The sequence below is a fragment of the Sinohyriopsis cumingii genome, unplaced genomic scaffold, assembly GCF_028554795.1.
Source record: "Sinohyriopsis cumingii isolate HCF-2022 unplaced genomic scaffold, ASM2855479v2 utg002522l, whole genome shotgun sequence".
Classification (NCBI taxonomy): domain Eukaryota; kingdom Metazoa; phylum Mollusca; class Bivalvia; order Unionida; family Unionidae; genus Sinohyriopsis; species Sinohyriopsis cumingii.
In genome coordinates this window covers 43051-67787 of record NW_028316237.1, presented here as the reverse complement: position 1 = coordinate 67787, position 24737 = coordinate 43051, and the positions used below count along the sequence as shown (strand labels likewise).

The 24737-nt window shown below is 33.4% G+C and overlaps 1 protein-coding gene across 4 annotated transcripts in view; it reads right to left on the bottom strand.

Annotated features, from left to right (window-relative positions):
* Positions 1 to 6538: 6538 nt before the first annotated feature.
* LOC149770184 (uncharacterized) overlaps positions 6539 to 24737 on the bottom strand; it is a 59796-nt gene continuing 41597 nt past the window's right edge. For all 4 annotated transcript variants that reach the window (XM_089949263.1, XM_089949266.1, XM_089949264.1 and 1 more), the window contains 9 exons: positions 23015 to 23104; positions 21540 to 21623; positions 20083 to 20166; positions 18657 to 18740; positions 17198 to 17287; positions 16026 to 16109; positions 14104 to 14187; positions 9351 to 9449; positions 6539 to 8093 (listed from right to left, as the gene is read on the bottom strand). In XM_089949263.1, the coding sequence (XP_089805389.1) occupies positions 7764 to 8093; positions 9351 to 9449; positions 14104 to 14187; positions 16026 to 16109; positions 17198 to 17287; positions 18657 to 18740; positions 20083 to 20166; positions 21540 to 21623; positions 23015 to 23104 (1029 nt within the window). In that variant the 3' untranslated portion in view covers positions 6539 to 7763. The remainder of the gene's footprint in view (positions 8094 to 9350; positions 9450 to 14103; positions 14188 to 16025; positions 16110 to 17197; positions 17288 to 18656; positions 18741 to 20082; positions 20167 to 21539; positions 21624 to 23014; positions 23105 to 24737) is intronic.

Here is a 24737-nt window from a genome sequence, read left to right as displayed (position 1 = left end):
GTTAGGTTGTTTGGCTCGGGAAGCCTTTTTCTCTCGGTCGTAAAAAGTAAGTCTAATACATTTGTTTCAGACTCTTTAACTCTACCAAAGTATATAAGATTACCGTTACCGTTTGACTTTCTCTGTCCTTCTTCTCTCTTAGACCTTGTTTCTTCTCTGCTGCTTCTTCCTGTCGTTTCCTTCTGGCCTCTTCGTCTTCTCGATGAGGCTCTGCACAACGTGACATCATTTCATTGTGATATCCATGTCTGTGGGAGTTGGTATGGTTTATGTATTTAAACAGGTTGTAAACAATCAAGTTTGGGCGGAAAACACCCTCTAATGGCAGAACAAGTAACAAAATGTTCTTAGAAAGTAATGCGGCAATGTTTCCAGCAGTTGTAAATAGCCAGCCATTTACAGTATTTATAAGTATTTAAAATTCTGCTGCGGCCTACATTATCGAATAACTATACAAAACGGCTTAGTTTCGCAAGTATTATGGATCATCGAAAACAATAGTTACATGGACTAGGCGGTGTACGCGGGAATGAAATTCGTGAATTTCTTAGAGAATATTAGGACTTACTATGGTGTAGGAATATGTGGGAAAGATGGGAAAAATGAGTAAGAAGGTGGATGAAGAGATTTTATATCTTGAATTAAATTCGCTATAGACTGTAACCGGTAATATTGTCAATGCAATACTTTTGCTCTGGCAACAATTATTGCATAATTTCTCTACTTTAAACAGTTGGTTCTTCGTTTCAGATGACCAATACATTCATCTTAACGTTGTTTATTAAACTTATCTGCGTTATTCTTTTAAATAATTTCATTAGTGTTGTTGAAGCCCTTGAAAATGTTTCTGCACTAATGTGTGTAAGAAGCTGGGTCGTTTTACATTGATAATTACTTTATTTTTTAATTTGTTTTTATGCATATGAAGAAGTTCAAAAACTTATTTTTACTTGAAACCTAGGACAGTCACAACATTTACATAGACCATTACTTCCATTTCATCCGGATTTGTCAATAAACTTACGCTGTATATTTGGGTAAAACAACTTCTGCTGCCTGGCCTGTTCAACGATTTCTTTATTTATTTTTCGTTAAGTATTTGGATCTCTATGTTTGAAAGTGCTATAGTCGGTTCCCTTGAGGTAACGGATGGTTAAAAGGGCTATTTTTACTTATGTTTCTCCAGATTTGCCCATTTACGAGTTCAAATAAAAATCGAGTATAGATGGTGCGAATGTAAGGTAGAAAGAGATAATATGAGTGAAAAATAACTCCAACTCGTTCATAATAAAAGAGACAAATTTACACACTATTTGCAATTTCATTGCTGTTGAAGATCACCAAACATTTTCCACATGTTCAGGTTTACTTTGTGAAATTACTGATTAGCACAACTCTGACTTTCCAATTGATAGCATAGTTGGCAACTACTTCCATTTCTAGAATACAGGTTAAAAATACATTGTCTGGTATGGTTACTTCGCATACAATTAATGAATGCTGTGGAGTTCAACTCGTAGGATAACTTTGGAAACCTTCATCAATAAAGAGCCACGTGTGATGGTTGTTTACAAGGCCTATGATTATGGAACACTAAGTAAAATTGTATTAACTAAGAGAACAACAACGAGCTGAAACGAAGTATCTTTTTATATAGGCAGTGGACTATTTGTTTTGGAGAAGTTTGTTTATCTGCTGGAAAAGTAGCGCTGCTTTTTAACGCACATAGGTATAAGATCTCAACGACAGTAGTGAACAAGACAAAACATATAATCTGTCCATCCTACTTTAAGAACTGGTTTAGTTCTGTCTCCAGCGAAGTAAATTGTATTCTTGATAAATTACAAGAAGTGCACCGTAATAAAAGTACACAACTATCCACATATTTTGATGTAGCATTTCAATATATTCTTATATTTACTTGTATCATGTTTGCGAATATGCAACTAAAGATCTCAGTACATCCAAACTCCAACCTCAACATTGTGGGATTGCAAAATTAATTATTATATTATCATCCAGTTAGTGCACCATTCTGAAACGTGATCTCGAGAGAGTTAAATTATGTCAACTGTTGAAAAACATTTACACTGCATTGTGTCCGGCAAAACGTACACCATTATCAGCACAATGTGACATCTGACACTGCACCTAGCGATTAATGTTGCCTATAGCATACTTTAAAAAAATATTAGTTGCTAACATGAACCTACAAAGCCAGTTCTTAGCATACTCTCTGAAAACCGATGAACATTTAACTCTTTTCATTATTGTATAATATATATTATTATTAATTTTGATATAAGTAACATATAATATTAGACAAACTGCAACATAACGTTACTTGAGACTTTGTTTAGACTACACATGACGTGGCCAAGGACATTAAAAATATTATAGGCATGATAAAAATAGGAAACGGTATGCAAAGATTCGATATGATTTCAGCTTTTCAACAGTTGGACTGTGATCATTATTGAATAGCTATTAATACCGTTTATCCACTAGCCTTCACCAGATTTAACTCCTCACACAGTTCAGTTTTTTCGAAGGCGTTGTATTAAAACCAAATTGCACGACAAGTTTTAAAACATGATAAAATCTTACCATCTTCTATCCTTAAGTTAAACATCGTCTGAAAAGTGATAATTAAAGTAATGCATGGTAAGACAATACTCTATAACAACGTTATTTATTAAATCGACGAGTATATATACATGACAAATACATCATAATAAAATGAAAATTAAAGACCCTAATTCTATTGACAAGAAAAATAAAGAGTTAGAGTAAAGCAAGACTGTCGATGAGAATAAAGCATTTTTTCACCCAGAACGACACGAAATATGGCAAATTATTCACAGAAATATACAATAATTTCTAACTCTTATCTGGTGAACGAAAGGCAGCATAAACTTTTGAGCAAATGATCAAAATGAGACTAGGACTTTGTTATTTCCCGATGGTTATCACCTTGAAACACAGACAAATAAGATTAGTGAGATACATGTTATTATTGCAAATGAAATTAGAACTTAATTAGAACAAGTGAAAAGAAAGAAACTATCAAATGTAGTTCCTATTTCGTAAACAACATTCATATGTGTTTCTTTTCAGTACTTGTTACTACCTTGCGGGACAATTCCTATGAGAAAATAAGATTTCATACTCTTTCTTGTGACGTAATGGATTTTCATCTTTCATCTAAAAACAATGGATTTATTAATATTGATATATTTAAGTAGTTATACATGTAGTGAAAATATAAATTGTTGCCAGGACTTTTAAATAAACTGTCGACGAGAATATCTGTGTCACTGAGATCTAAAAATCGTTATATGTGGTTGCAAGGAACACTGAAATACACAAAGAAAAACAAACATTGAAGAATATTTTTCGTATGCAGAGCGCTTTCTTAACCGTTGCAGAGTATTCGCATGTATTTTTTTAAGATTTCATTGTCGAATTGATCTCAGTTTGTCGGCGTGAAATGATCTAAGCTCCATAACAATAGTATTCTGGACTTCTATTATTAACTTAAATAATTTGTCTCGTAGATGTAAAGGTAGTCTATTATTCTGTGTCAGTGGGTCGGTCATTCACATAGTCGTCATGCATTTATATATTCGTAGCGGGAATGTATTATACCGCCAACAAATATGCTAATAGGAACGCACATTTAGTTCCGCAATCGTTTGCATTACACGGAATACTCGACATTTTAATTACACGTTTACCTTATTTATTTTCGTAAATTAGTGTACATATGTGTCATGCATAAACCTGAAAATTCATCTCTCTCCAAAATGGATATCTTGTTGGACAATAATAAGGCTGCATTTGTTACCTACCTGACGAGTTCGGGTCCAGTGTCTGTATGTTACAGGTGATTACAGTCAAAGTATTTAAAGTTTATATGTATTGAGTATATGGTTTGCTTCTACTTCCTTTTCAGGAGTTTTCAAAACAACCAGCATAAAAAGAACAGAGTTCTGTGAGACTGGTGTTGAAAGTTAACTCCCTTGTCAGATGCTCTTATCAGAACCCAGCAGAGTGGGATATGTACTTGCAAGTGTAGGTTCTGTATGTATTGTATACGTTCAAACAGATATAAATATGTAAAGATCAATACTACATCAATATTTATACAATAATACTGTTATAGGTATTTGAGGGGGCAGATGTCCATTTAAAGATACTCCTGTTTTTTATCCATCTATCTATCTATCAATCTATCTATCTATCTATCTATCTATATATATATATATATATATATATATATATATATATATATATATATATATATATATATATATATTATATATATAAGGGCTTTTGACATTACAATATTGTAGAGTGGGAAACTTGATGGAGGCCGTAGGTTGGGCGGAATAAGTAAATATTGTTTCAACAAGATTGAATCCTATGTTGACTGGTGTTACCCAACCCTAAGTAGTGCAAGAAGCGGGATAGAGGCCTTAAAAAGAGCTGAGAGCATTGTGAGTTAAGTGATGATGGAAGAAATAATGAAGATCAAAGCTACCTGGGCGAAGAACAGAAATGAACAGGAAAATAAGGAGAAACATACTGACTAACGACTGGGTAGAGCTGTTAGAAACGTTTAGTAGCATCGGGCATCCAGACTGGATACCTGACGACAGTAAGAAGAAGATGAATTTCCTCCAAAGACTGAGAAGATGGTGGAAACATTGGAGGAGGTAGAGAAGGAAACTCATTGGCCCTTTTCAGGGCGACTCATTTGCATCGAAAAGATATACGCTTTCACCCTTGCCAAAGGATATGTTGTTGTGTTGTATAAGTATATATTTCTTTGTTTATATATATATATATATATATATATATATATATATATATATATATATATATATATATGGTTTGTCCCAATAAACCCTTTGTCAATATGCAACTATTCTGTCCCTTAGAAACGTTCTTGTCCCTATAAACGTCATGACGTCACACATGTTACATTTCCCGTTTTCTATATAACTTTTTACCTCATTTTCAATGGTAAGCCTTATTGCCCAAAAGTGCCTTTTCCATGTTAAATTTCCCATTGTACCCATTATATGTCTACCAGCTGTTTAATGGACAGTCTCGTTGCCCACCAATGCCCCACATTACTATTCCTATGTTATGGTGTTCATTTAGAAACAAAAGGATTTGTCGAATTTTGCAGGACAGCATTTTATTTGGTGCAATCATTCGTTATTCTTGATAAGTAAGTTTTGAATTATTGTTTCATACCCTCAATACAAGTAAATTCGTGTGTAAATGAACTGTAACTTTAGTATATACAATTCGTTTTACAACATGTTAATATTTACTGTCCGGATATGGGAACCATCATCATTTAAATATGTCAGCTGCAGTAGGCAAGAGTATAAAACGACCAGAAGTTTACGTTGTTAGAATCAGAGTTATCTTCAACTAAAACTGCAAGAATAATGGGAACCTTGTATTGCTTATACAAATAGTTTTTTTACCGTAAATAAGCAAGTCCGCATAAAGGGAAATATATGCAAGAATATTATTAAGTTTTTAATTCACATCAAATGGTTACATAATAGGAAAAAGTCACAATTATTCTGGCAACACAAATATTAGAACAAAATAAAATTAATTGATATTCGTTTGTTAATCGACAAACCAGCAAACCATTAGATGTATGTATGTATGTATGTATGTATGTATGTATGTATGTATGTATGTATGTATGTACGTACGTATGTATGTATGTATGTATGTATGTCCGTGGCTGTGTGTGTGCGAGGCTGTACAAATTTATCATACATTTGAATAAAAATCTGATACAGCTCTATGTGAGTTGGGTACGATGATTAAGGTAATAATATGATAATAACAACAATGCGAGAAACAAAGAAAATATAAAATCAACAATGCACAAGACTCAGATGTGAAAAGCTGTCAAGACCTAAAATACTTTCTGCTCCCATCGCTAAAGTTGATTAAAAGATGAATTTTAGTCTCAAAAATCAGAACGGTTTATGTTCATTCGGCTCAATTTGCTAAGCATTATACGTTTTCATCAACATTAATTTTACATATTAAATTATTATCATAAGGCGTGTGATATCTGGACCTTAGAATCAACGCACTGATTAAACTACCAGTATGTAATGTATTACTATCATGTATGACTGATGTAACCATGTGATTGCTGAGACAGAAACGATCCACAAAGCAGTACAACCTTTAATATATATATATATATATATATATATATATATATATATATATATATATATATACATACATATATATATATATATATATATATATATATATATATATATATATATATATATATATATATATATATATATATATAGATAGATAGATAGATAGATAGATATAATGCATATTATCTGCTTTGATAATCGATTACCTCGCGCATTGTAATCTTATTTTTCCCTTACAAAATTCAGATCATAACTTATCATCAGGTATTAAATATGTGGCAACACCCGAGTGCGATAATTGTAACGTGACGAGTAAATAAAAACATTTCATTTATTGAGCTATTCAGTCATCTTAGTACTGTAAAATGTGATCATGGTAACATTGCTTTCTAAACTTACGTCTAAACTATCTCTACAATTCTTCATACTATACTTATAGACGCTACAAAGTGTGAAAACGAGTAATCGGAAGAATATAGGAAATACTTTGCATCGAAAGGAATACTCGTGATATCCGCGTACTTTCCAAAGTTTAAGTTACATTAAGAATAAATACACAATATTCCAGTTCTTACTTCATACTATCGACATTAAATCTTAGAATATCAGTTTCAATTCGTTGAAATGGCACGTGAATGACAATGTTCGACACTCGAAGTGTAACACCACATCTTCTAACATGACATTTCATCATGCAATAATTGATATTTGATGCCCATTCTCCGGTTTGTCAATCACACGTGTACTTTGCTGCAGCAATACTGCGGTGACAAATTTTCAATGTTATTATCCACTCTCATATGCCTAATTTCCCGGCAATGATCGCATACGTTATATCCCTTATTCCGTTTACAAAGTATTCAGATAATATTTGTGATTCTTTCATTGTTTGATATAAGCTAGTGAAACACAAAAATAATGACCAGTAAGTTTTACATTAAAATCATGTGCAGTACTTCCAAGTTGGCACCGCATAATTAGAAGATCTATAGCTGTAGTGTCTTTCGTTGAAATTATATATATATATACTAAGTCATTTCTACATTGTATGAGCATACACTCAATGCCTCTATACATTAGTGGGTGTAGGTGTACAATATCTCACACAATAAAAAAGATAACATTAGTTACGCGAGGTAATACAGACAATAATAGCCCTTCTCAAATTTTAATAGCAACTTAATGACGTTCGTTGCAAGTACATTTTCCGGGAGAATGAGTTTTGATCTGCATATAATTTTCTTTACAATCGATCAAAAGTTTACAGTTTGGAGATTTATACCGTTCCCAATGTTTGGCTTATTGAATCAACTCCTTAACAAATACGAATAAAGCTGTAAGAAAACAAAAGTGAAGTTCATTTAAATGTGTCTTAAGACAAGATTGTAAAGGTAAATATCTTAATGCTCTCATATCTATAAATGTTGTAACGGACACATCAAACAAAACAGCTTCACTGCACTGGTAATTGATTTTTTGTAACAGAAAATAGTAATCAAATCAAGCATTATTCTATTTTCGTCTTAGGTCGGAAAATAATAGTTAGGAATGCATTTTAGGTTTACAATTTTCATCACTTGAGCATCCCTGCGCTATACCTTTAACAAGAATTGGACCACCCTCATATAGATACAGTGTTGGCCACACAACAAAAGCAACATTTTTCCCAGATTGTGTATAAGGTCTGAACTTGTCTTTATCAAACTTCTTCCCAGCACAGGCATCCATCTCGACTATGCTATCCAGATGTAGTGGCTTCTCTTGGACTCCCATTTTCCAGCACAGGTCGATACATTTCTTCAAGTATTTTGATGTCATGGGCAGGACACTAACCGGCATGTCCAGACAGGTTTCGATTACCGAGTAGATTTGCTAAAATAACTTCAGAGGATTACGAAATGTTAAGAGCTAGAAAAAGCACCTATACTTTCCGAACAATGTGATCATTGGTATTGTATCGAAAACTGATCCTCAATATTAAAGAGGTCATCGTTTAAACAAAATATCCGTCACATGAAGATAGACATTCCTACTACTAGATAAATCATCGATAAGCTAAACCTTGTTATTAAATGTGATAATATTTTAAACCACATTTCAGCAACGCATCAAAAATAATTGAATAAACTTACAAAAAATATCAAAGACTATGACGCAGGTTAAGCCGATACTAGGATTGTATTGTAACTTTGCAAGTAAAATCAACCTTCCACATAAGAGTGAACAAACCTTGCGAAGGGAAATCTAAGTAGCATTTGCTGAAAACTATGTCTAATCGTAATATGGTCCTCTAAAAGTGCTTTTATGCATAGCTAGGTCCGACACAAACGATGGTACTCTCTCAATAATATTCCTCCACTCATTCCTTCATTTATACAACATTTTATTTATTCATATTGACTAAACTCATCCTATTTTTTTTAAATTGCCTTCTTTTCAAATCAAATTTATTTTTTTTTCAAATTCGAATGCACCCTTTGACGTGTGCTCTTGGAACTTATTGAAACAGTCGCCTACAGATATGATGCTAGAAATTCAATGCTCTGTAGAGAATATTACCAACGCCCGCCTATCCCTTTTCCATAAAGCACTAATAATATGGGTGCTGATGCAAAGGTTTGCGCCTGATGTGCAATATTATCGGCCCGAAAGATCAAATTGTTTCTCGATAGTTCCAGATATACAAAGCTATGGAAATATCTATCTTTTTATCTATTAAACTGATTTTCTTTTCTTCCTCTCGAACTATGAGAAGATAAAATGGAATACTCTATCTACCTATTTAGCTCTCTATCTATATATCTATCTATCTCACTGAGTAATTATGAAATATCATTTTGTCCCCATTATTTTCCTATCTTTAATGTGACCTCTTTCTAAAACAATTTCCATTTGCCACTAAAGAATGCATACACCAGAGTATTCCGAGAAAATTGTATATCTTGCACAATTACCTTCAATTATACAGTACGAGCAAGACATCGTATCATTCCATAATGGATTAGATAATGGCGACCATATACATACAAGTAAAACATATATATATATGTATGCAAGTTAAAATACAATTTCCAGTTATGACGGTAATTACTGGACATTGAATGAAAGTAAACTATATAAAATATGTACCTCAGCTGAAATTCCTTTCAGTTCTAGGGTTGTCTTTCGCCATATGCCCTTTATAGCAAGCACGATATCCAAATGCAGTTCTATGGTGCATTGTAAACGCTGAAAACAGATTAGAATATACTTTTGACTGAATAGTTGTTAGCAGAAATTCAGCCAAATTTGACAAACAAATGATTGAAATAGGAACCTCTGCTATTGACGTTTTACATTTTTCTGTAAGAATGATTTTCGACTGATGGTTGATACAATTTAGTCTCATGTAGATTTGAATTATTATTAGGATTTAGTTTTGAATATGTTATAACTTGCTAAAGTATATCTTTGCAAATTTAAAAGTAAACATCAAAAATGGCAGTTTGATTCTTGAAGATCTCCGATGTTAAAAGGAAGCAAGGCAAAAGAGACTATTAAAGTAAAGAAGCAAAATATGCATCCGTATCGTCTCTCTTCCAATATTAATTGCAGAATATCGTTGTGGTTTCAATCAAGTTTTGAAAACGCCCACTAATCCACTGAGCATGATTACACGATACAGGATGGGACTTGACCATATGAGCAAACACATAATGGTAGGCTGTATAAAGACCGTAAATAAAATTGATGCTAGGCCCAAATTGTGAATGATAATGTGGTTAAGCAATCGGCGTGGAATATTGCTAAACCCACACCTTTGGAAATTCGTAAATGTATGACAATACAAAGACACATTTAGATAATTTATACATCATCTCAAAAAAAAGTTTAGAAACACGTTACCGTTATTCTTTTGATAAGAAATGTACGATGCATGTAACCTGGGACAATATGTTTGGTAGTCTTACGTCAGCATCATTTTCATAATTACGTTTACATCGTTTCCGGTGGCCTAGTGGTTAAAGCGTCCGCCTCGAATGCGGGAGGTGGTAGGTTTGATCCAAGGCCGAGTCATACCAAAGACTTGCAAAAATGGTACTAACAGCTGCCTCGCTTGGCGCTTAGCATTAAGAGGTTAGTGTTAGGAATAGACGGCCTGGTGCCAGGATAATGTGACTGGGTGGGACATCATGCTACGTGTCTTCGGCATGATGTCCCAGTGCTAGACATCACTATAAACTGTCACACTGCAGACATCGTAGCGACATGACTGAATCCTTGTTAAAGCTACATTAAAAATCCAAATCACACACACATACACACACACACACACACGTGGTTTAAGGCAGTTTAAAGTGCCACCAGCGAATTAGTTAATTATATTAAAATAGTGTTGCCAGATTGGAATACCTGATTTAACAAAATGTCGTAAGTCCGAAGTACACAATTTACTTCCTTTTTTTTCTTCTCTGGGATTTATTATTATCTTTATTTGGGATTATTCATATTAAAATAGTATTTCATATCCCTTTTAATATGCATAATAGTTTTTGGCTTGAATTTGCTGTCTTTAAAATTGTATCAGTATACCTAAAATTCCTATTGTCATTTTCTCTATATTGGCCCTTTCAAAGATCGCGTTAGTTTTGATAACTATATATATACATACATATATATATATATATATATATATATATATATATATATATATATATATATATATATATATATATATATATATCTATATATATATATATATATATATATATATATATATATATATATATATATATATATATATATATATATAAACACTTATTGAGTGGTATTTATCCAGAGAGCTTAGTCTTTTTAAACCGGAATATAATACGGTTTAGTGGTTAATTTGTCAGAGTTAAGCCAAGGTTTAATGAGACAGACCATATTTATAGACCGGAGACTGAATGCTACTACTATTACCACTACCACTACCACTACTATTACTACTGCTACTACTAGTACTACTACTAATAATAATACTAATAATAATAGGAAGATGAATTAAATACATAATGTTTCTGACCATATACTTGGGGATTATAATAGTATACGTTTTGTATTATGCAGTACATTTTAAGAACAATTACTTTGAAAATAAATGTTTAATAGCAACTATTGGATTAATTCAAAAAACGATATTGTAATTTCACACGTATGTAATGAAAATGATCTGATATATTTATTTTAGAAACAATTTAATTTATATAGTTGGACATCTGTAAGTGTATAACGTTTGGACCCTACGCATTAAGAAAGATTTACATAAAATTACTATCAAGATCATAAGATCATATTGGCAAGTACCATTTTAATAACAACCTTGTTATGATCATAATTAGATTCTTTTGCTATGCGAGAATTTATAATGCAATCAGAGCCCTTTTTGAAATAGAAACAAACCAAAGGATATTGAAAACAATAACAATGATGACAGCAAAAAGCAACTTTACTCCGAATACTGGGGGAAACGGTTAGCATATATATGCTGGCAAAGGTTTAGGAATAAGTCTGATTTATGGACTTTCAGATTTATAGACTCGAAGGATCATAGCTAACAACTTAATAACTCTGCTTGACCAAGTATGTTCATTAAATTGGCACATTACTGATTAATTAAGGCTATGCTATGGAAACCTTACTACCTATATTAGTGAGCGGATAAATGAATTTCATGTTAGTGAGATAAACAAAAAATATTTTTCTAAAAACTGCTAGAAAAGGAAGGAGGTGAGATACGAAGTTTTAAATGAGGACCAAAGCATAACAGCATAGTCTTGAAATTAGGCTACGAAAACGTTCATTTCGGCTAAACTGGTACACATCTGAACCAAGGGAATTATCCAGTATTTAAATTTTACAACATCTTATGTCGCATGGTAGGAAGTGTGCTGCAGATGGTTCTGTTGGTAAACTGTTTTTTCAAGCGTACATTACAAATAGTTGTATCTGCCTGTTTGATATGGGCACATACAATATCCCATAGACCGTTAAATTTACCATTTTATCAAATTATTTTAATTTTTAATACGAACGGCACATCACGTTTACATGTCATGAATGATTTCTTAAAGATGAAATATTTAAGATGCAATTGATGTGATGCTCTTGATTTTGACACAAATGACTCCATAGGTGACCGCAATACAAATCCAGTCCGGTAAGTTTTACATCCCATTTTACATCCAGCAGTACCTATGCGATTACAGCGATAAAAAATGTATCTTTAGGTTCAGTTATACAGTTACGATACTCGGGTTTTGTGTTTCAAAAAAATCATTTAATATTTCATGCATAAGAGACATTGTAGTTTCCGATACTTTGCTTTAGCTCAGAGATTGATCACATTTATGACTACTTGGCAACTGATTAAAGGAGTGTTTCAGCAATTCATGCAACACAATGGACATTTGCAAACAATATTTCTACTCTATTTTTAACCAATTAGTTCATCGTAAAGTTCATATGCGCGTTATATTTGTCTCGAAAATAATTTTTAAAGATCAAATGCTTATCTACATGCAAATGTATTAATATACAATGTTCGTAAATTTCTGGTAACTATATTTGTAATTTAATGATGGACACATTTGTTTTCTTATTTACAAATTGTCTTTATCTATAAATTCACAGCTGCAATTATTGTCTTCATTACATAATGTGCACAACGTAAATGCAATACAAACTGCTTTTTTGAATATTTGATATATTTTGCACTGCCGCTGAATGATTCTGTGCAATAATTATTAGATGATTTCGGTTGATGCAATTTCAAAAGTGATGCAAGTAGCATCGGTAGTACCAAAAAGAAGGTTCAATGTATATTCTAAAACCTCTCGAAATAGAAATATCAAGTACAAGGGAGCAAATATGATCATGCTTTTTCCAAGTCTTGTGCACATTGAGGTACCTTAATTCGCCTATTAAACATTTAGATTATTGACGTCACATTTTGTAGTGAATGCTAATTAATATTTATTAAGAATCTCTCTCACTCACTCACTCTCTATCTCTCTCTTCTCTCGCTCTTTATTCTCTATTATCTGGTGGCCTCATGGCTTAAGCGTCCGCCTCGGATGAGGAACGTCGTTGGTACGAACCCTACCCGAGTAATACCCAAGACTTATAAAACTGGTACTAACTGCTGCCTCGCTAGGCGCTCAGAAATAAGACGTAAGTGGTAGGGCTGGTCTACCTGGTGTATGGATAACGTAACTGGGTGGGGAATAATCCTACTTGTCTGCAGTATGATGCCCCAGTTCTAGAATTCACTATGAACTGCCACACTGCAGACGTCGTACCAATATGACTTCTAAATGGTTAAAGTTACGTTCAAAATCAAAATCTCTCTCTCTGTTTGCCATCAGTTTCAGCGCTGCAGCTCTTTCGTCATGTAGAGTACCCAACTGCCTTTCGTGGGTAACATATTACAAATGTATCGTCGTTATCAGGTTAATAATTGAATTTCAAAGGCGTAATATACGGGAACTTTCTTGTATTATTTCTTAATGTTACAGATGTGTCTTATTCTCGGCTTCATTGTAATGCATTAGATATAATGGGTGTTCTTCGGTGTAACAAATCTGTTCAAAGTTTATCTGACCTGTGGATCCTGGATTTCCTTCCCGTACGTAGCACATGCATTGAATAAAGAAATACAGGGAAATATTTTATAGATCTTTTTTCGACCTACAATACAAGGTAAATAGTTATTAAATCAATTATGGTAAATCACTAAAACTTATTTGGATGTGTGTATGTGTGCATTATCTTCAGGGATTGGTTTCAGCATTCATCAGTTGTGAAAGATTTATACATTTCCTTTTTCATTTTTCAGGTATAATCAGTAGAGACAGATTTATACCTTTCCTTTTTCATTTTCAGATTTGTCTTTCGATGCCCCATTCATGATTGTATCATCAAACTCCACGTTTTCCTTTGCACCATTCTGAAAACAAATACTGGAAAATTATTCAGCTTCTCTTTTTTAGTGTAAGAAAGAAATAGGATATTTCTCAAACGACTTCAAAGGCACACAATGGTTAAAAAAATATTGTACGAATAATAAAGGCGACATACTAATCCAAATGATCAAGAAAGAAAGAAAGACTCCAATACTTGACCAAAATAATCTATATTATGTTTCAGATGATTCAACACAGAACGTAATATTTTGCAAAATAATGTTTCCATTTCTAGAACTTTGGTATTAAATTAATGTTGGCAATGTTTACATACGAAACGAATTATATCCGTCCATCTATTATACATTTTGCAGCCAATTTCTCCTGTTACAGCCTCTGTGAAAAACATTTCACAGTTTTGATTGCAGTTCCTTATTCTGGAGTAGGAATCAACCATATTCTCCTGCACCATTCTAAAATGTGTCTTGAGTTTTTGATCAAATGTTCTAATTCGCATATCCTTCGTTCACATTCTTTGATTTTAGGAAACAACACTCGATCGTAAAACAAATGTATCTCATGGATTTGGAATAAATAAAGAATCATCTCTGTTGCTTCCTTTGTGTGTCTCTCTCTGCAAGCTATTCGAATGCTAAATATAATGATCCATCAAGAAAGGAAGACTTAATTACTTGATGCACTATAGGACCCAAATAATTTATGCTATGTGAAAAATGAGGCAACATTAATCCTAATAGTTTTGCAAAATAATATTTCCGTTTCTTGTGCTTTGATATTACAAAAACTGTAGGCAATATTTGCGTACAAAATGAATTCTATCCATTAATCTGTTTTAGTTTTTGCATCTAATTTTGCCTGCTAGAGCCACTCCGGAAAATGGTCACATTCTCGTTTACAATTGCTTATGCTTCTGGACGAATCAACTGTAATCTTCTACACTACTCTAAAATGTGGCATTCGTCTTTGATTAAATGTACTGCTTCGAAATATCCATTGTTCACTGTATACAATTCTAGAAAATAGCACTCGATCGTAAAATAAATTTATTTAATAGATTTGGAATAAATATACACTTATTGTAAACATACTCTATCTCTGTTGTTTTTGAGTCTCTCTATGTTTCTCTCTAATCTCTCTCTGTCAGATGTTTAATTACCTTCACGAGATGATGGGTTTTGAGAGATCGAAGCAATCATCTTTTTTTAAATAAATATTAACTTCTATGGGGACATTTTGAATTGCATGTCACGTGTTTCGTGTAGTTTGACATTACAAGGTATACATAGGGGGAACTGGATCTTGTGTATCTGTCGCCACTCATTTCTAAACAACGGGATATTTTTCTTCTCACAGTGCAATCCGAAAATTCTTAAACTTAACTCTATCTCTCTCTGTCCGTTTGCGTTCATTATCAGTGCTGCAAAATGCAGCTACTTCGACATGCGTATTGCCAAACTGCCTGTTGTGGGTAGAATATTACAAATGAATCGTCGTTATCAGGTAATAATGTTCTTCAAAGGCGTAAAATACCGGAACATACTTGTGTTATTCCTTGATCTTACATCTGTGTATTATCCTCAGCTTCATTTTTATGAATTAGATATAATGTGTGTTCTTCGGAGCAAGACATTTTTTCAAAATTTATCTGACCTGTGGATCCTGGATTTCCCTCCCCTACGTAGAACAAGTAATGAATAAAGAAATACATGGAAATATTTTATAGATCTTCTTGACCTACTATACAAGGTAAACAGTTATCAAATCAATTATTGTACATTACTCAAACTTATCTGGATGAGTGTATGTGTGCAATATCTTCAGGGATTGTTTTCAGGAATCATCAGTAGTGAAAGACTTATACCTTTCCTTTTTCCTTTTCATATTTGTCTTTCAAAGCCCCATTCAAGTTTGTGTCATCAAATTCCACGTTTTCCTTTGCACCATTCTGAAAACATATATTTGAACATTATTCTGCTTTCCCTTTTTAGTCTAAGAAAGGGATGGGGTGTTTCTCAAACGACTTCAAAGACACACAATACTTAAAAATAGTTTTAATACGAATAATAATGGCGATATACTAAAACAACAATCAATCAAGAAAGAAAGACTCCAATATGTGATGCATCACGGGACCAAACTAATCTACATAATGAGACAGATGATTCAACACCAATCGTAATATTTAAAAACAAATGTTTCCAATTATGGAACTTTGATATTAAAATACTGTCGGCAATATTTACATACAAAACAAATTCTATCCATCTATCTGTTATACATTTTGCAGCCAATTTCCCATGTTACAGATTCCGTGGAAAACGTTTCTCATTTTTGCCTGCATTTGCTTATGCCGGAGTAGGAAACAACCGAACTATCCTGCATCATTCGATAATGTATCATGAGTCCTTGATTAAATTATCTGTTCATAAAATAAATATATTTAATGGATTTGGTATAAATAAAGAATTATTGAAAACGGACTATCTCCATCTCTGTTGCTTTCTTTCTTTCTCCCTCTCTCTCTCTCTCTTTCACTCTCTCTCTCTCTCTGTCTCGCTTTCTCTCTCTCATTGGTTGCCTTCATCTTCAGCGCTTACACCTGCAGCTCCTGCGTCAAGTATATTACCTAAATGTTTTTTTGTTTGTACTATAATACAAATGAATGGTGAAACTCAGATATATGCTGATGACTAAGCTTGCAAAATGTATAAACATACATGTATTACTGATGTATTGGTATATGCTTCACTGCTTCATTGTCATGTATTACATATAATGTGTGAAATTCAGAGCAACAAGTCTGTTCAAAGTTTCTCTGACCCGTGGATCTATGATTTCCTTCCTCTACGTAGCACTTGCAATGAATATATAAATACAGTGGAATTTGTGTTATAGATCTTCTAGTTTTAAAATACAAGGTAAATAGTTACTAAATCAATTCTTTTAAATTACACAAATTTGGTTGGATATGTGTATGTGTGCATTATCGTCCATAGTTGTTTTCAGGTATCATCAACAGGGTAAGATTCATACCTTTCCTTTTCCATGATCGGATTTCTTTTTGGATGCCCCACTCACGTTTGAATCACCAGACTCATCCTGTTCATTTGCATGATTCTGAAACTATATACTGAATCATTATTCAGCTTCCCTAGTTTGGTATAAGAAAGGGATGGGATATATCTCAAACGACCGGAAAGTCAATCAATACTTTAATAAATAACTTTAATAGCAATATTAATGACGATATACTAGATCTAATGATCCATCAAGAAAGGAAGACTTAATTACTTGATGCACCATATGACCCAAATAATGTATGCTATGTGACATATGAGCCAACATTAATCCTGATAGTTTTGCAAAATAATATTTCCATTTCTAGAGCTTAGATATTAAAAAACTGTGGGCAATATTTGCGTACAAAATGAATTCTATCTATTAATCTATATTAGGTTTTGCATCTAATTTTGCCTGCGAGAGGCACTCCCGAAAAATGTTCACTTTCTCGCTTGCAATTGCTTATACTTCTGGACGAATCAACCGTATTCTTCTACACTACTCAAAGATGTAGCATTCGTCTTTGATTAAATGTTCTACTTCGTATATTCTTTGTTCAAATTAAATGATTCTAGAAAACACCATTCGATCATAAAATGAATGCATTTAATCGATTTGGAATAAATATAGACTTCTTGTAAACGGACTCTCTCTGTCGCTGTTGATTTTGTGTCTCTCTCTCTGTCTCTCACCCAGTCTCTCTCTGCGAGCTGTTTAATTGCCTTCCTGATATGATGCTTTTGGAGAGATCGACGCAAACATGTTATTATATCAATATTAACTTCAACTGGGACAATTTGACTTGCATGTCACGTGTTTTATGTAACGTGAGATTACAATGTATACATAGGGGGAATTGGATATTGTGTATCTGTCTCCACGCATTTCCAGAAAAAGGGCTAATATTATTTTCACACTGCAATCTGCTATTACTTTATCCTCATCCTCTCTCTCTCTCTCTCTATCCCTGTTTGCCTTCATTTACAGCGTTGCCAGCTGCAGCTCCTTCGACATGTATTGTACCCAACTGCTTGTCGTGGGTAGCATATTACAAATGTATCGTCGTTATCGGTAATTATGGTCTTCAAAGGCCTAAAATAATGGAACATACTTGCATTTTTCCTTGATGTTACATTTGTGTCTTATTCGCAACTTCATTCTTACGTATTCGGTGTAATGTGTATTCTTCGGAGAAACAATTTTGTTCAAATTTTCTCTGACCTGTGGATCACGTATTGCCCTCCCCTACGTAGCAATTGTAATGAATAAATAAAGAAAGGGTACTAAGTTATAGATCTTCTTGACCTACAATACAAGGTAAATAGTTATTAAATCAATTATGGTAAAACACTCAAAGTTATTTGTATGTGTGTATGTGTGCATTATCTTCAGGGATTGGTTTCAGGATTCATCAGTAGTGAAAGATTTATACCTTTCCTTTTTCATTTTCAGATTTGTCTTTCGATGCCCCGTTCATGTTTGTATCATCAAACTCCACGTTTTCCTTTGCACCATTCTGAAAACATACATTGGAAAATTATTCAGCTTCCCTTCTTTAATCTAAGAAAGGGATGGGATGTTTCTCAAACGACATCAAAGACACACAATACTTAAAAATAATTTTAGTACGAATAATAAACGCAATATATTAATTCAAATGATCAATCAAGAAAGAAAGTCTGCAATATTTGATATATCATGGGAACAAAATAATATATATAATGAGCCAGATGATGCAACATCAATCGTAATATTTTGCAAAATTATGTTTCTATTTATATAACTTTGGTATTAAATTACTGTGCGCAATATTTACATACATAACTAATTTATCCATCCATCTATTATACATTTTGCAGCCAATTTCTCCTGTTACAGCCTCTGTTGAAAACTTTTCACAGTTTTGCTTGCAGTTCCTTATTCCGGAGTAGGAATCAACCGTATTCTCCTGCACCACTCTAAAAGGTGTCATGAGCCTTGATCAAATGTTCTCTTTCGTATATCCTTTGTTCATATTCTTTGATTTTAGGAAACAATACTCGATCGTAAAATAAATGTATTTAATGTATTTGGAATAAATAAATAATTATAGAAAAAGGACTATCTTCATCTCGTTTGCTTTATTTGTGTGTCTCTCTGCAAGCTATTCGAATGCCTTACTGACATGATGTTTTGTGAGAGATCGTCGCGAGTATGTTTTTATTTAACAATATTAATGGCTAAGATGACACTTTGATTTGCGTGTCACGTTTTTCATGTATTGTGATATAAAAATGTGTACATTTTGGGAATTCGATCAAATGTATATGACTACATGCATTTGCGGACGACAGGCAACTATTTTTTTCACACTGCAATCCTTTATCTTATCCTTCTCCCTTCTCTCTCTCTCTCTCTCTCTCTCTCTCTCTCTCTCTCTCTCTCTGTTTATCTGGGTGCCTTCATTTTCAGCGCGTACTTCTGCGGCTCCCCCGTCATGTATATTAGCCAAATTTGTTTTTTATTTGTATAATACAATTGAATGGTGAAACTCGGATTGATACTGCTCACTAAGCTTGCAAAACAGATAAACATACATTTATTACTGATGTATGACATGTAATATGTGAAATTCAGAGCAACAATTTCGTTCAAAGTTTCTCTGATCCGTGGATCCAGGATTTCCTTTTTCTACGTAGAACTTGAAATGAACATGTAAATACAGGGTAATTTTTTTATAGATCTTTTTGTCTTAAAATACAAGGTAAATAGTTATCAAATCAATTATTGTAAATTACACAAAATATGTTGGGTATGCGTATGTGTGCATTGTCTTCCAGAATTGTTTTCAGGAATGATCAACATCGTAATGTTTATACCTTTCCTTTTTCTTGTTCGGATTTCATTTTCGATGCCCCACTCACGCTTGAATCACCTGATTCCACGCATTTCTTTGTACCATTCTGAAATTAATATACTGAAACATTAATTAACTTCTCTAGTTTAGTCTAAGTAAGATATTGGATATATATCAAACGACTGCAAAAGAGAATCAATACTTAAAATAAGTAACTTTAATTGGAGTATTAATGACGATATACTAAATCTAATGATCCATCAAGAAAGGAAGACTAAATTACTTGATGCATCATATGACCCAAATAATGTATGCAATGTGACATATGAGGCAACATTAATCCTGATAGGTTTGTAAAATAATATTTCCATTTCTAGGGCTTTGATATTACAAAAGCTGTGGGCAATATTTGTGTACAAAATGAATTCTATCCATTTATCTATTTTAGCTTTTGCGTCTAATTTTGCCTGCTAGAGCCACTCCTGAAAAATGGCCACATTCTCGCTGACAATTGCTTATGCTTCTGGACGAATCACCTGTATACTTCTACACTACTCTAAAATGTAGCATTCGTCTTTGATTAAATGTACTTCTTCGAATATCCGTTGTTCACATTCTAAGATTCTAGAAAACAGCACACGATCGTAAAATAAATCAATTTAATAGATTTGGAGTAAATATAGTCTTATTGTAAACGGATTCTCTATATCGTTGTTGATTTTGTGTCTCTCTATGTCGTTCCCCCAGTCTCTCTCTGCGAGATGTTTAATTACCTTCCTGAGATGATGGGTATTGAGAGATCGAAGCAATCATGTTTTTTAATCAATGTTAACTTCGAATGAGGACATTTTGAATTGCATATCACGTGTTTCGTGTAGTATGACATTACAATGTTTACATAGGGGGAAATGGATCTTGTGTATCTGTTGCCACTCATTTCTAAACAACGTGATATTATTTTTCTACACTGCAATCCGAAAATTCTTCCAATTAACTCTCTCTCTCTCTCCGTTTGTGTTCATTATCAGCGCTGACAAGTGCAGCTCCTTCGTCATGGATATTACCCAACTGCCTGTCGTGGGTAGCATATCACAAGTGAATCGTCGTTATCAGGTAATAATTATCTTCAAAGGCGTCAAATACAGGAATAGACTTGTATTATTCCTTTGTATTACATTTGTTTCTTATTTTCAGCTTCATTGTTATGCATTAGATATATGCGTGTTCTTCGGAGCAACAAATCTGTTCACAGTTTCTCTGACCTGTGGCTGTGGATCCTCGGTTTCCTTCCCCTACGTAGCACATGCAGTGAATAAAGAAATACAGGGTAATACTTTATTGATCCTCTTGACCTACAATACAAGGTAAATAGTTGTTAAATCAATTATTGTACAATACTCAAACTTGTTTAGATGTGTGTATGTGGGCATTATCTTCAGGGATTAGTTTCAGGAATTATCGGTAGTGAAAGACTTATACCTTTCCTTTTTCATTTTCAGATTTGTATTTCGATGCCCCGTTCACTTTTGTATCATCAAATTCCACGTTTTCCTTTGCACCATACTGAAAACATATATTTGATATTATTCAGCTTCCCTTTTTAATCTAAGAAAGGGATGGGATATTTCTCAAAACGACTTCAAAGACACACAATACTTAAACAGCTTTTCAGTAAGAATAATAATGGCAATATACTAAATCAACGATCAATCAAGAAAGAAAGACTCCAATATTTGACACATCATGTGAGCAAACTAATCTAAACATTGAGACAGATGATGCAACACCAATCGTAATATTTGAAAACAAATGTTTCCAATTATAGAACTTTGATATTAAAATAATGCGGGCAGTATTTACATACAAAACAAATTCTATCCATCCATCTATTATACATTTTGCAGCCAATTTCCCATGTTACAGGTTCCGTGGAAAACGTTTCTCATTTTTGCTTGCAGTTGCTTATGCCGGTGTGGGAATCAATCGTAGTATCCTGCACCACTCTAAAAGTATCATGAGTCCATGATAAAATATTCTGCTTCGTATATCCTTTGTTCACATTCTTTGATTTTAGGAAACAGCACCTAATCGTAACATAAATGTATTTAATGAATTTGGAATAAATAAAGAATTATTGAAATCTGACTATCTCCATCTCTGTTTTTCTCTCTCTCTCTCCCTCTCTCTCTCTTTATCTCTCTATCTCTGCGAGCTATTCGAATACCGTATTGACATGCTGTGTTGTGAGAGATCGACGACAGTATGTCCTTAGTTATCAATATTAACTTCTATGGGGAGTCTTTGATTTGCGTCACATATGTCATGCATTGTGACATTACAATGTGTACATTGTGGCGATTGGATCAAATATATATGTATACAGGCATTTCCGAATGACAGGAAAATATTATTTTACACTGCATTCCACCATCATCTCCTAACCAAATCATCTCTCTCTCTCTCTCTCTCTCTCTCTCTCTCTCTCTCTCTCAGTGGGTGCCTTCATATTCAGCGCATACACCTACAGCTCCTGCGTCAAGTATATTACCTAAATGTGTTGTGTTGGTACTATAATACAAATGAATGGTGAAACTCAGAGATATACTGATGACTAAGGTTTCAAAATATATAAACATACATGTATTACTGATGTATTGGTATGTGCTTCACTGCTTCATTGTCATGTATTTCATGTAATGTGTGAAAGTCAGAGCAACAAGTCCGTTCAAAGTTTATCTGACCCGTGGATCTATGATTTCCTTCCTCTACGTAGCACTTGCAATGAATATATAAATATAGGAGAATTTTTGTTATAGATCTTCTAGTCTTAAAATACAAGGTAAATAGTTATTAAATCAATTCTTTTAAATTACACAAATTTGGTTGGATATGTCTATGTGTGCATTATCTTCCAGAACTGTTTTCAGGTATCATCAACAGGGTAAGAGTCATACCTTTTCTTTTCCATGATCGGATTTCTTTTTCGATGCCCCACTCACGTTTGAATCACCATACTCCATGTGTTCATTTGCACGATTCTGAAACTATATACTGAATCATTATTCAGCTTTCCTAGTTTGGTATAAGAAAGGGATGGGATATATCTCAAACGACTGGAAAATCAATCAATACTTTAAAATATAACTTTAATAGGAATATTAATGGCGATATAATAAATCTAATGATCCATCAAGAAAGGAAGACTAAATTACTTGATGCATCATAGGACCCAAATAATGTATGCTATGTGACATTAATCCTGATAGGTTTGTAAAATAATATTTCCATTTCTAGGGCTTTGATATTACAAAAGCTGTGGGCAATATTTGGGTACATTTATCTATTTTAGCTTTTGCATATTACTTTGCCACTCCTGAAAAATGTTCAAATTCTCGCCTGCAATTACTTATACTTCTGAACGAATCACCCGTATTCTTCTATACTACTCTAAAATGTAGCATTCGTATTTGATTAAATGTTCTACTTCATATTTCCTTTGTTCATATTCTATGATTCTAGAAAGCAGCACTAGATCGTAAAATAAATGTATTTAATCTATTTGGAATAAATGTAGACTTATTGAAAACGGTCTCTCTATCTCTGTTGCCTTTTTGTTTCTCTCTGCCTCTGCCCCATTCTCTCTCTCTCTCTCTCTCTCTCTCTGCGAGATGTTCAATTCCCTTCCTGATATGATGATTTTTGAGAGATCGATGCAAGCATGTTCCTTCTTATCAATAGTAACTTCTATAAGGACACTTTGTCTTGCATGTCACGTGTTTTATATAATGTGACATTAGAATGTATATATATGGGGAGTTGGTCTTGCGTATCTGTCCCCACTCATTTTCAAACAAGGGGATAATATTATTTTCGCACTGCTTATCCGCTATATCTTCATCCTCATCCTCATCCTCTCTCTCTCTCTCTCTCTCTCTCTCTCATTCTCTTTCTGTATGTCTCTCTCTCTCTCTTCATGGATGCTTTAGTCATCATATATTCTCCATTTGAAACTGATCAGACAAGAGTTCTAAAATGTATGGTACCACCATCTGTATTTTTGCAAAGCCGTCCGTATGGCTTAGATTTTCATTATGATCTCATACCAGTGTTATATTGAGTGTCCAAAATTTAATAGAATGTTCCCAAATTAATTGTATTAAATGATTATATTGGACTCCTTATTTATTCATCTATTGATTTATTTATTTATTTATTCATCTACTGATTTGCGCACTACGTTTCTCTAACTTTTGATGCATTATATTCTTATTTTACGTAATATTCTCTTGGAACCAAAGTCGCCGACATTTCTGAAATATTTGACCCTTTTCATTGTGCAGCATTCTAAACTGTAGTGTGATGCTTCGGTTATATCCTCCGTTTGTATGTTATAAAGCTTACAGTAACGGAACTCGGTTCGAAAACTGTTGCAAAATGTACATAGAACCCCAGGCTTGCGAATCTCTCACTCGCTTTCTCTCTCCCTCAAATATCCTTCCATCCGGCTTTTACCCTAGAGTACCAAAGTGCTGGTGGATAACCGAATTCCATATTTAGTTTGCCTATATTATTAAACATTTTTATATATCATCGATACCATTAGAAATCTACCAGGTCACTTATTCAAAAGTAGCAATGAATGTATTTGAAAAATTAGGTAAGATAATTTATATAAAT